This window comes from Lactuca serriola, chromosome 3 (genome assembly GCF_051521515.1).
Source record: "Lactuca serriola cultivar US96UC23 chromosome 3, Lser_US96UC23_V15, whole genome shotgun sequence".
In the NCBI taxonomy this organism is placed as follows: domain Eukaryota; kingdom Viridiplantae; phylum Streptophyta; class Magnoliopsida; order Asterales; family Asteraceae; genus Lactuca; species Lactuca serriola.
This window is the reverse complement of record NC_136410.1, coordinates 112,677,194-112,690,473: the sequence shown is the minus strand read 5'-3', so window position 1 is coordinate 112,690,473 and position 13,280 is coordinate 112,677,194. Positions and strand designations below refer to the sequence as shown.

Genomic DNA, 13,280 nt, shown 5'->3' with positions numbered 1-13,280 from the left:
CAAAAAAAAAGGTGGTAAAAGCCCTAACTTCCATACTCAAGAGATCTAACTAAATAAATGAGAAAGGTACAAGCTTTTACCTTCCATAGAAGCTTTAAGTGAAGGAATTGCTGGATCCCACAGTATCTCCTTGTCCCTTGCTTGTTTCACCCTTCTTTCCTTCTAAAAGATTCACCAAAACACTAAAAAGTTAGCTCAAACACTCTCTCTTAGCTTAATGGCCGATTAGGGTTTCTCTCATTGAAGATGGGAAGCTGTTGAGCCACAAATGAGGCTATAAGTTTCCTTAAATAGCCCCCAAACCCGAGGATTTAGAGTTTCACCTCACAGTGTCTACTCAGCGAGGCGACCCTCTAACTCGTCGAGTAGGTTACTAATCCCACGTGGCCAAATACGACCCTACTCAACGAGTTGAAGCACCAACTCGTCAAGTTGCTCAATAGACCCAATATATATATATATATATATATATATATATATATATATATATATATATATATATATATATATATATATATACATATATATACCTGGGAGTCCGGATGTTACATCTCACGATGTGACAAGATGCCTATCAGGTTGTAAAGATTGAAGACTCTCGATTATTTTGTCCTTTAGTTGGTCATGACGTGACCAACAGATTGTCATGTCGTGAGGATCAGTTGACTGTTGACTTTATTTTATCGTTGACCAATGACTTTTTGACCAATTCGACTTTGAGTCAAACTTGAAGAATTTGGGTTGTGGATTAAGATTCTACATGTTTTGATGCTAGTAGGTTCATGGGAGCAATCAGTACAGAAAGTGAGCATGTCACTATGTTAATGGGTTCTTCGATTTATGTGAGTTTTCCTCACTATGCTCGTGGGTCGAAGGCACTAGTGCCACACCACTAGACTTGGTTATGTATCCTTGTGTATAGGATTTTGTTTTGTTGTAGTTATCTGCTATATATATATATATATATATATATATATATATATATATATATATATATATATATATATATATTAATGTGTGTCATGAGGAGAGAGATCGAGTTGAAGACCTAGCAACAGGAGGAGAGGTTAGCTTCAGGGTAGTTCCACGCAGCATCCAAGCGGTTCAAGTTCACTGACTCGAGCACATGACCAGCTAAGCGGGGGAGTTCCGAGTGTGGAAAGTGAAGGAAGTTTCATGGTGGAAGGTTTCGATCTTGTGTATGTCGTAGGTGCGGTAAAGAGGCGAAGTTTGGTAGGGATTGCAAGAAAAGTATGCTAGTTTTAGCCATTGGTGTTAGGAGGGCCACATCATAGCTTGTTGTCCCTTTCTCATTTTTAGTGATATACAGAACCCCACACCCCTAGCTTGGCAATTACCCGACAGATGTCATGAGGTGGCTGGAGTTCCAGAGACTGAGATTTGAGTTATCAGTTCTTCGATTTGGTCGGATACTACATTGATGCTATTTGTTGTATCTTTTTGTATATGTTATGGGGTTTATTTGTAACTATAATGATCACTTGACTGGAATTATCTTAATTACCTATGGTTTTATTTGATTTCTTATTATGAAGGGATTGATTATTATCCTTGAAGGTCAAGCGTGTTGGAATTTGTAACACCCATAAAAATGAAAAGATATTTAATTTTTTTAAAACCAACCAAATTTACAACTTGTTTACAATCATAGTTTTCAAAACATTTTCAACATCAAAGTCTCCCAAAATCATAAGTCAAAAACATGAGGATGTGTACGGTCACGCCTTCACCTTCTCGCATTCATCTGAAGTACCTGTAAACATAACCCAAAACTGTAAGTCAACACTTTGTGAGATCCCTTAAAGTAACAACACATAAACAGATAGCAAATACAGTAACAACATGTCAAGTCCAATCAACCATCAAGTTGGAATACCATAGGCCCATCAACCATCGGGTTGGAATGCCAATACACTATGGGTCCAGTCAACCATCAGGTTGGAATACCCCAGGCCCATCAACCATCAGGTTGGAATGCCAATACACAACAACTCCTATCATCCTAGAGATGGAATACCCTCGGGCCCATTCAACCATCGGGTTAGTATTCCCCCAGCCTGTTGGCTTATGCACAAAGTATTAAAGCCTCAGCCACCGACCAAATATGTCCACATATAACTGATAATCATATATGTCACACCCCGACCAAGGCGGCAGAACAAGTTGGGTCGTGCGACTAAGTACATGGATCATAGGTACACTGAATATATAGCACAAGTACAACAATAAAAAAAATATAACGTTCGTGTTCCATCTTGATATTTGAATACAAGGTTTTTACAAATAATAATAATACATGAATTGCCTTAACAGATACGTATATAATAAAACAAGTAAACTAGGTCACCTGTAATCCAATCCGTCTTAAATGTTTGTATAGTAGTTTCCTGAGAATACATGTAGTTTTGAGGGTCAACACAAAGTTAGTGAGAGTTACAGGTTTTCTGCTAATAGCAGTAACACTTTTAAAAAGTCTAAAAAGTTTTATATTTGTATGAATTACAATAATTGAAACAGTGTTTTCCATGAGTTTTTAAAAGCCAAAATGTATCTTTGTATAAGTAAATGCATACTTAAAAACCATATCTCTAAAGAATCTTTGAATATACTTGAAAAAACAAACTATATTGATACATAAGCAATTCCATACTTGAAAAACAAACTATACATATGTATCTCACTCCGAAGATTAACAGTTATAGTAGTGTGGGTATGCTAAGTTTTAAAACTCAACTAATGAATAGCGTCTCACTAAAACTCCCCTAACTAAAAAGTTTGTGAATAATTCTCAGTCCTAACTTAATTATGATTAACTCACTAGGCATGACGAATATTATTGTATAAAGTTAATAAAAGACGAGTATGTTTGACATGTGTAAAAGTGTAATGTGCTCTCTTTTATAAAAATGAATGTTTCAAATTAATGAACATATGCACATGTATAAATGTTATGTACTTAAAAATATATGCAAACATGCATAGTAATAGTTTGAATCCTTGAAATACTATAAAATTTTATAACATGCTTGTTATAATATACAATGTCACATAAAAATCATATACTTTATATCATATAGTATTTGTTGTGTGAACTAGTTATTTCACTATAAAATAACCATAATACGTATACGAAAAGTTTATACTAATTTATCAGTAACAATATGGTAAATTGTTGATTAATAATATTTTTATAAGTAGATTCATTGTGTTTTCGCATAAAAAGGAAATTATTTTGTATAAACAAAATATTTAGGCACATTTATTCCCCCCCCCCCCCCCCCCCCCCTCACGCGCGAAATGATTTAAACATTAAAAAGGGAACGTAAGCACTCGCCCTTGAAGCGTGAGTTCCAATCATTCGAATTCGGTTTTTTTGAGATCCTTGACTTAAGAAACCGTAATTCCACAATTCTTGAACTTTGTAATACTCTTGGGACCATTTCGTAAAAATTTTGAACTTTTAGGGACTCATTTGTAACTTCACTATAGTATAGTGGTTGTTTGATAATTTAATTAACCAAGTGAGACTAATTTGGTAAAAATTATTTCAAAGGAGGGGCTAAAATGGTTATTTTTATTCAAAGTTTGAAGATTGAGATTTATTTTGTTAAAAATAACCAAATGAGAGGCTATTTGTGGATAAATGGAATCACTTTTTGGGGATTGGTACCTATTTTGAATAAAGAATTTAACAGTGGGGGCATTTTAGTCATTTCATAATTAAAATGCCTTACGGTTTTACGTCCCGTGTTTAATGGTCCACTTAAAAGGAATTAGTCACGAGGGAAACAGATAAACGGGAGAAACACGAAGGGAATCAAGCATTTGCCACCGGTCGATGACCGATCGTGAAGAAGGTAGAGCGCGTCGGCAGGCGAGAAGGAGGCATGAAGATGGCTGCGAGGTCCGATGGATTTCGAACGGTTGCAGGCTGAGGTTGTGTTTCCGGTGTTCGGTCGAACCGAAGGAAGAGACGAGACGAAAGCAGAGGGCTCTCTCTCTTTCCCTTCCGGCTACTAGATGCGAGGAAAGATAAGGTCCGAGGAGACGGAGGTCGATCAGTCCGAGGAGGCGTCCCGAGCAGCGACGTCAGTGAAGATGATACCTTCGGAGGTCGTTGGTTGCAAGGAACAGAAGAGAGAGTCTGAGTGTGGGGCTATGGTGGTCGGAACTCTCATTAGCAGCGGCGGTGGAGGTTAGTGGATGGGGCTGCTCCGGCCGCTCCCTGTTCTTCTTCTTCTTCTTCTTATTTTTTTTTATTGTTTTTGCAGAAATTGATTGGGGTTTCTGGGATGGTCTCGATTGCTGGAAAGAAAACAGATCATCAATATGATCTCGGGGTGTTTGTTTGTTTTAACAGGAATCTATGGAATGAATAAAATGGTTGGTTGGTTGTTGATGTTTGATAAGAAAAGAAGAAGATTATCAGTTATGGAAAAGGGTGTTTGGCTGTTTGTTGTCTACGGAAAGGGTAGAAGAAGAACATTATGAATGGTTTTTTTTTTTTTTGTTTTTTTTTGTTTTTTTTTTTTTTTTAATGATTGGTTGCTTCTGTTGATAGGGAAAGAAAACGAAGCAAGGAAAAAAATGTGATGTTGTTCTTCATGTTTGCAGGAATACAAAAGAACAAGAACAAAATGGTTCTTCGCTGGGAATGAAGATGTAGTCCGAAAATAAAATATTGTAGGTGTTTGGGTATTAGATTGTTATCACTGTACGTGTTTGAGTGTTAATCTTTCTTTTCCTTTCCTTGTTTCCTTGAATGTTCAGTAGATGGGAAGGACAAACAGAAGAAGTGTTTGCGTGTGGTTGGTTTTGTTTAGGATGTAACTTGGAAGTAAATATGGCTGTCTTTATTTATTTATTTGTATTTATTTATTTATTTATTTAATTATTTGTATTTTTTTTTGAACCGGCAAATCTAATCTACTCCTGAGCTAACAACATCTATTCCACCTATGTCCACGACGAGACTTGAACCCTCGACCTCAAAGAGAGAAGATATCACCTAATTATTTGTATTTGGTAGATTAAATAGATGTATTGTGTATGAATTTATATTATGTTTTTGTTTCAATATGAATGAAATGTGTGTATTGATTAAATTAAGTATGTATTTGTATATAAATTTATTGTATTTCTAATAGATTTAATATATATATATATATATATATATATATATATATATATATATATATATATATATATATATATTTGTTTAATAATATTGTATGTATACGCAATATTTATGCACTCTCCTAATAAGGGTTTAATATGTACTTTTGTGAAATATACGAAGGATTCGAGATTTGTACAAAATCAGTGTCCAATTTGTCGTATATTTTATGAATTGTTGTATGGAAAATGATATATGACGTATAAATATTTATATATTTAGTGTTGTTATATAAAAATTATATAACATATATGCATTCTGATTACACGATTGATTATTTGTTATATACAATATGTGTTTATAAAAATTATAACAAATACAAAATAGATTTTTGAAAAATACGTTCTTCACACATATATGTATGTAGATGTATATAATTTTAGAAATTTTGGGTTATCTCTTCGTTAAGATTCACCATAACTACGCTGGATAACAATATATTATTTCTAGAATATATTGCCAATCATTGAAATCATGTCAGAAATCAATAGTTTAAGGTTTCGCGATTAATAAATTTTAAAATGTCCGATTTTTCACTTTTTATAAATATTTTTAATAAAAATATTTAAAATATGAAATTTAATATTAAACTATAGCCTGAGTCCAAAAATGTTTTCAGAATTCCCCTTTGAAGTGTGCAAGTCCCTTAACGGTTAGAAACATATTTAGTGGTTTTAAGAAATTCAGTATTATACTGGTTTTGAATTCCTAAAACGATCGTATCTTTTGCATACGAACTCCATTTTGGACGTTTTTTATACTTTTGGAATCAGGGAAACATGTACTATGAGACTAGAGTGTTTCTATTGCTGACAACTGTTTAACACAAAATTTCAGTTTTTCAGACGCATTCCTATGGTTGCAGTTTGAGCTGTTTGATTTATTGATTACGTGGGTGTTTGGCTTGTCTTTTTAGGAGGCAAAAGTTCTTTTTGGAAAAGTTACAAAAGTCAGGGTTTCCTAAATTTTCCAAAAAGTCATTTTTTCTTCTATCTAATATCCACAAGTAGCTTTTAAAATGTTTCTACCAAACATCTTTTACCTTTTATCTTTTCCAAAAATGACTTTTACCTACATAAAAGACAAGCCAAACACCCCCTACATATTTGGAAGTAAGATACCATCTAGTATATTATAATAGTTGATATGAACTCATTTATTTCATATAAGAGGCTCTAAAACTCAATTAGTCAAACTACCAAAAGATTTACTGTGAACTTGACCGTTCACAGTCTATGACCTAAATTCTGAGATGTCACATTACCTCCTTGTTAATGGAATTAAGTCCCAAAATTATTATGTTCTAGAATATTTTGTTCCTCTAGCATTTTGTTCTACTAGTATTTCAATCCAGTAGTGGAGGGAGCAACACTGAAAAATTACGAATACTTTTGTTTCATCTGATTCTCAAGTTTCCAAGTAAACTATGGCTCTCTACAACATTTTCATCGAATGTTTACTATAGGAATGCGGCTTTGTTTGAGGCTTTTGATTTCTTAATCCTTGATCTCCATCTGTTCCTTCATAAAGTGAGTTTAATGTTGACCTGGATCTCATCCGTAGGAAATACAAGGTTCTTAACAGAGAGACACATCTTAAGATTTAACATGTGGAAGGTATTGTGAACTTTGTTAAGTTCTTGAGGTAAATTAAGTTTGTAAGGCACCAGACCAACCATTGGCAGGATTTCAAAAGGTCCGATGTGAAAGGGATTTAGTTTACCTCATTTTCCAAATCTAATGATACTTATCCATGGTACTATCTTTAGTAGGACACGATCTTTCACTTTGAATTCTAAGGGTTTATGACTTGCGTTAACATAGCTTTTCTGACTACCACGAACGACCTTTAATCATTCGTTTACCTGAACAATCTCTTTCGTTGTTTCATGAATGATAGTTGTGCCAATGAGCATAATATCTCTAGCATGCCTTTTTTCTAGTTGGGTATCTCCAATTTCTGCTTAGCATATCGGATAAATGACACCTATGTTCGTATAAGGCCTTGAATGGAGTGGTCTTTATGTTAGTGTGATAATTATTGTTATATGAAAACTCGACTGGCGGTAAGTGAGTATCTTATGCATTACCGAAGTCCATCCCACAAGCGTGGAGCAAGTCTTTTAGAGTTTGTATCGTTCTTTTTCTATGTCCATCTGTGTGTGGATGATATGCAGTACTCATGTTGATTTTGGTTCCTAGGAACCTCTGCACTGATTGCAAAAATCTGGAAGTGAATCTGTTATATCCATTGTAGATAAAAGATATTGGCACACCATGTAGTCTGAATATCTCCTTGAGATAGGTCCGGGTAAGTTTCTCCATCTTATCAATTTCTTTGATGGTTAGGAAATGGGCATAATTGGTTAAATGGTCAACCATTAACCAAATGGTGTCATAACCGCTTGAAGTTCTTGGGAAGTTCATTATGAAGTCTAGATTATTTGTTCTGATATGTGCTTATTTAGTCATAAATATCATGCATTATCTTAATACTTTATGTTAACTATGTTCTTCCTTGCTTCGTGAGTAGATAGGTTTCTAGAACCTATCTTAGGTGCTGACTATGTTCTTCCTTGCTTCGTAAGTAGATAAGTATATCATCTATGAATACTATCACGAATTTGTCTAGGAAAGGATGGCGCACCGGATTCATTAGGTCCATGAACATTGTGGGTGCATTTGTTAGTCTGAAGGGCATCACTACAAACTCGTAGTGACCATAACGAGTTCAAAATGCTTTCTTGGGAATATCACTCTCCTGGACTAGCAGCTGGTGGTACCCTGATATCAGGTCGATCTTTGAAAAGTAGCTTGCTCCTTGGAGTTGGTCGAACATATTTTCTATTTACGTTAGAGGGTTTCGGTTCTTAATGGTGAGTTTGTTTAGTTTGTTGTAGTCTGTACACATACAGAAAGATCCATCCTTCTTCTTTATGAACAGGACCGGTGCTCCCCAAGGTGAGAAGCTCGGTCTGATGAATCCTTTGATGAGCAGTTCGTTTAGTTGGCTGAATAATTCCTGCATCTCCATTGGTTCTAGACGATACAGGGATTTGGCTACGGGGGTAGCTTTGGTAATTGAGTTGATTCGGAAGTCGATTTGGCATTCAGGAGGAATTCCAAGGAGATCCTCGGGAAAGACGTCAGAAAAATTATAAACTTCGGGAATGCTCTCGATGTATTTTACTTCTTGCTTCTCATTTACTACGTGTGCTAAGAATGCGTGGTACTCCTTGCGTAGATATTTTTGGGCTTTGGCGCAAGAGATGATGCGAAGGTTCGTACCGGGTTTGTTGTCGTAAATGACGAGGGTTTCGCTGCTTGGCAGATTAAGACGTACGACCTTTTTGCAGCATAAAATATCTGCACAGTGAGGACTTAACCAACACATGTCGATGATGATGTCGAAGCTTTTTATTGAGACCGTCATAAGGTCGATTTGAAAACAAAAGTCGTTTAGTGTGAAGGTACAACCTATGTATAGATTGTTAGTGCTTTTCGTCTTCCCGTTTATCATCTCGGTGGTGAATGCTTCGATTAGTGGTTGTGGTTTTTGTTTGATTATATGTTTAAATTTGTGGTTCACGAAACTCCTCTCCGTACCACTATCAAAGAGTATGCATGCATAAGAGTTATTAAGGAGAAACGTACCCATGACCACTATGGGATTTGCTATTGCTTATTCCTGCCCTATCGCTAGCACTCTTCCCATGCCACCAGCGTTCTTTGCTTTTGAGCAATCTCTCTTGTAGTTCCCAGTTTCGCCACACCTATAGCAAGCTTGGCTTACTCCAACACCGGGGACCTGGGCGATTAGTTGTGACGGTGCCTTATAGAAACGGGCAATGTGCCCCTTCCTGTTGTAGTTATTGCAATGCATCTCCCGGAAGCGTCCATGGAGATGGAAATTGCATTTTTTGCACTTCGGTAGGTTCCCAACATATCTACTGGGAGGTGCTGGAGCAGCAGGAAAAGTAGCAGCATGAACTGCCACAATTTGCTGCTTCTTTGAGGACTCCTACGACGATTGCCCCTTACTTTTGTTCCAGAATTTCTTTTTGTTACCACTTTCTCTGGGTTGCTCAGGGATGGTTGTTATGAAGCCTTGGCAAACTCCATGATCTACGAGTGTCTGTGCCAGACGCTTGGCACTGTTGAAAGTAAGTGAATTTGCAGCTATTACGTTTCCTTGGATCCGAGGAGATAGCCCCCAGATGTACCTTTCCACTTTTTTACTTTCCAGGGTGACCATCCTGGGACACATAATTGTCAGGTCACTGAATCTGGCAGTGAAAGAAGTAATATTGGAGTCCTTCATCTTCAAACCCTAGAGCTCTTACTCCTCACCCCTTGGGCAATATTCTGCTAGCATTCGATCCTTTAAGTCCTCCCAGCTCATGGCATTGGCTACTGGGAGAGTCAATGACTTGACATGGCCTTTCCACCAAATCTCGTTGAATCATTCAAATCTTGCTGAAGCATTCAAACGTAGCTGTGAAATAGCGAATTTAAAAACTAAGCTGTCTACCGATGCGTTCTGAGCTACCCAGCCAATGCTTCCCCCATTCCTACTCCAAGAACTGTTCATCTTAATGATGGCTCTCTTATAAATAAAACAAATGACTTATCTTATGAGCCTCTAATTCCTCCTCCCTCGGAAGTTTTCATCAATCCTGTTGGTCAACAAATCATTTCTTCCACTACTACTCTTAACGCCCCTGTGAAAGAGAAAGGCAAGGGAATCTCTTCTGGAAGAATCGGTCCTATGAAGACGTTGAACAAGAAAAAGGGTTGGTCATTGGGTGAAATTGATAGAGCAGTGGAAAAGAGCCTTAGAATTTAAGCTATGAAAGAGAATCCAAATTTCTTCTCTAGCATCTCTCCTTACTATCCTCAAGGAATGATCTGTGATGATCACATTGTTCCTTACAAAAGTTATGCTCTTCCAACAAACGGATTTAAGAAAATAGATCTTCCTATCTCTCCTCATGGCAGGTTCTATGTCAAGTTTTTTCCTCTTCAACCCACTGATGACCAGGAGACTCTCGTCTAAACTAAGAAAGAAAGACTTAAAACACTCTACTCCACCACGCACTTAGTCAAGACAAAACTTGGTCAAAGTATACAATCACCAAGTTTATTGGTTTTAGAATGAATATATTTGGAAAATTTGATCTCGATTGCATTATCTACTACTATTACATCCACTGGAACACTCAAGATAAAATCAAGATCTTAGATGTTGATTGCCCTTTAATAAATCCGAGTGACCCTCTTGTCATTGCATCTCACCTGAAACCGAAAAACCTCAGAATTCCACATAAGAGCATATAACTCAACTTTTAACTACTTGAATGACTTTGTTGTTGAGTTTGGAAGATCAGATATTGAGTTCTTGTCACACCCCAAAACCACGAATGGCAGAAACGTTCAGGGGTGGAGGACGTCATGTATAGTATCACAACAGTGTAATATAATAAACAAGCAACAACATCATCCATTGCATTACAAGTAGAATTTTAATACATGTGTGTTCTTTCATTGTAGTAAGACACCAAAAATATACAATCAAAATAAAAGACGAGTCTTGTCTGCTCCGTCTTCTCAAAACCTGGCCATCGTACCTGTCTACTGTTGACCTGAGAATACAAGTTATTTTGAAAGAGAGTATCAGCTTTAAAGCTGGTGAATTCATAAGTATTTAAGTGTCATTGTCATGATTATGAAAATCTATCATGAAGGCCATGTAAAACTTTAAGTGAAGATGTTGATGTAAGTATGAAAAACCCTAGAAAATCCCTTATTTTCTATAAGTATGAAGTGTAGTATTCTACCAAGACCCGAATGTTCTATAAGTATGAAGTGTAGTCTTCTACCAAGACCTGAATGTTTTGTTATGACTATGTAGTCTTCTACCAAGACCCGAATGTTCTATAAGTATGAAGTGTAGTCTTCTACCAAGACCCGAATGTTTTGTTACGACTAGGTAGTCTTCTACCAAGACCCGAATGTTCTATAAGTATGAAGTGTAGTCTTCTACCAAGACCCAAATGTTTTGTTATGACCAGGTAGTCTTCTACCAAGACTCGAATGTTCTATAAGTATGAAGTGTAGTCTTCTACCAAGACCCGAATGTTTTGTAAGTAATATGATAGCTTTTCCATTCTATTTACTCGTACTAGAGTACTTAGTCTAACTCCTCGTTTATGTGAAAGTATCACAAAATAAAGTAAACAGGAAAATAATCATGTAAGTGTTATTGTCTTGGGTTACCAGGAAAAACACGACATCGCTGAAGCGAAAGATAGACCTTATGGACATCCGAAGAGTGTCCCCTCATCCTCTATAGCGGCAGCAGGGTGGAGGGAGGGTTAGTCCCAACATCGATCTCCTAATATCGATCGTTAACCTAATGATCCTCCGAAGATTCACATCTCATCCACTGTTGCAATAGTTGGACAGAGGGATGGTTAGTCCCGTCACTGACTACTAAGTAAGTAACAACCTTAAACATCCGTAGACATTCATCGACCACTGGTGCTAATCAGTAGGGTTCGGAATGGTAAGTCCCGCCGAATCATCCCATTGAACTGGGTCATGAAAGATAATTTACACAGTAAATACTAATAAATCATCCTCGTAGTTCTAAGTACAAGTATCCAGGTAAGTAAATACAGGATAATGCACCTAAGTAACAGTGTTCCCGTATGGTATTCATGTAATGTGTTCATGTAAGCGTAATCATGTATCAAGTAAGTATATGTAAACGTACTCAGGTATCATGTAATCAACTGTCAATGTACTCATGTATCAGGTAATGTACTGGTACAGACTCATGAATGAACTGACTCTTGTGTGATTCCTTGTAATAGGAATAATGTTTTGTTTCTTCTAACTATCCCTATGATAATTAACTGGAAAGTAAGTGGTTGTTCAAGTAGATTTAAGCACCCTCGATACACCAGGGTGTGGAAAACTGAACGAAGGATGAAAACTATAATCTCTAACATATAAATGAACATATGCGCATAAGTATAGTTTGATTCAAGAAGGTAAAATAATGGTTTTACAAGATATCTAGGAGTTTTTAACAATAATTAAGAGTGACTTGATGTCATTAAACATTTCAAAACTAATACTTTTCTTATCAAAGTATTTTAAGATAGAAAACCATTTCATGTGACACCTTTTAAAATATGTGAAATCTACTGAGTGAAAACACAGTTATAAAATACATAAGATTGATTTAATAACATATTGTTTTCTACTTGTATTCCCCCCCCCCCATTAAAGCATTTAAAATCATTTAATACATTGATTAAGGGGTATGAACTCACCTGTAGTTGGTGATTGGGATGAACTGAACGGTATAGGATTGCTAGGTGTCAAGCGAGGACTTGTACACACACTATGATCCTAATGAACATATAATCACACATATATGCACTCAATTAGTCTTAAGTTACTAATTGATAAAGCTAAGACATCCTAGACATAATAAACACTTTATATAAGTGCTTTAAGCCCTAAGGATTGCATCTAAGCTATTGTGGGACAATGTACTTGTGATTAGGGTTCCAAAGGATCTCATATATGAGTTTACTCCTCATATACCAACACACATGGAGTTTACGGTTGTAAACTCTGGAGTTTACGGCCGTAAACTCCCAACCATGGGTGTTTTGTGTGTTTTGAAGTTCCAAATGATTCCTAGAATTATTCCAACTTGGTGGTTAAATTCTTGGAATGGTTTATGGTCTAGAAACACTCCATTTAGGATTTTACGGCCATAAGGCCATTTCCTTTGGAGTTTACGGCCGTAAACTCCCTTGGAATGGTGTTTTTGTTGTTTTCAAGTCTCTTGCATATGAAGGATAGGTTCTAGACTTTTATCTAAAGCATATGAAGGCATTAGGCACACTTTGGTTCCCCTTTAAGGAGTTTACGGCCCATGAACCATGTCATGGCTGTAAACTCAATTTGAAAGGTGATTCTCATGTGTTTAATGCCCTTGATTTATTGGGAACAAGTCTAGGTAATTGTCTAAGGCTTTAGGAGCCTTAAAAGTACCATTTTGTGCT

The 13,280-nt window shown here is 36.4% G+C and overlaps 1 protein-coding gene across 7 annotated transcripts; it reads left to right on the top strand.

Moving 5' to 3' along the window:
• The first annotated feature begins 3,810 nt into the window (after positions 1 to 3,810).
• On the top strand, positions 3,811 to 4,885 carry LOC145093058 (uncharacterized). 7 transcript variants are annotated; one of them, XR_013702754.1, is made up of 4 exons: positions 3,811 to 4,216; positions 4,382 to 4,492; positions 4,583 to 4,704; positions 4,792 to 4,885. XR_013702754.1 is itself a non-coding variant. In XM_079031098.1 (4 exons), the coding sequence occupies exons 1-3, from the start codon at positions 4,042 to 4,044 to the stop codon at positions 4,677 to 4,679; spliced, it is 330 nt and encodes a 109-aa protein (XP_078887224.1). In that variant the 5' UTR covers positions 3,811 to 4,041; the 3' UTR covers positions 4,680 to 4,704; positions 4,792 to 4,885. The 7 variants fall into 7 exon arrangements, 2 of the variants coding, with proteins under 2 accessions (XP_078887224.1, XP_078887225.1); XR_013702758.1 differs by having other exon boundaries at positions 4,293 to 4,515; positions 4,636 to 4,704; XM_079031098.1 differs by having other exon boundaries at positions 4,636 to 4,704.
• Positions 4,886 to 13,280: the final 8,395 nt, after the last annotated feature.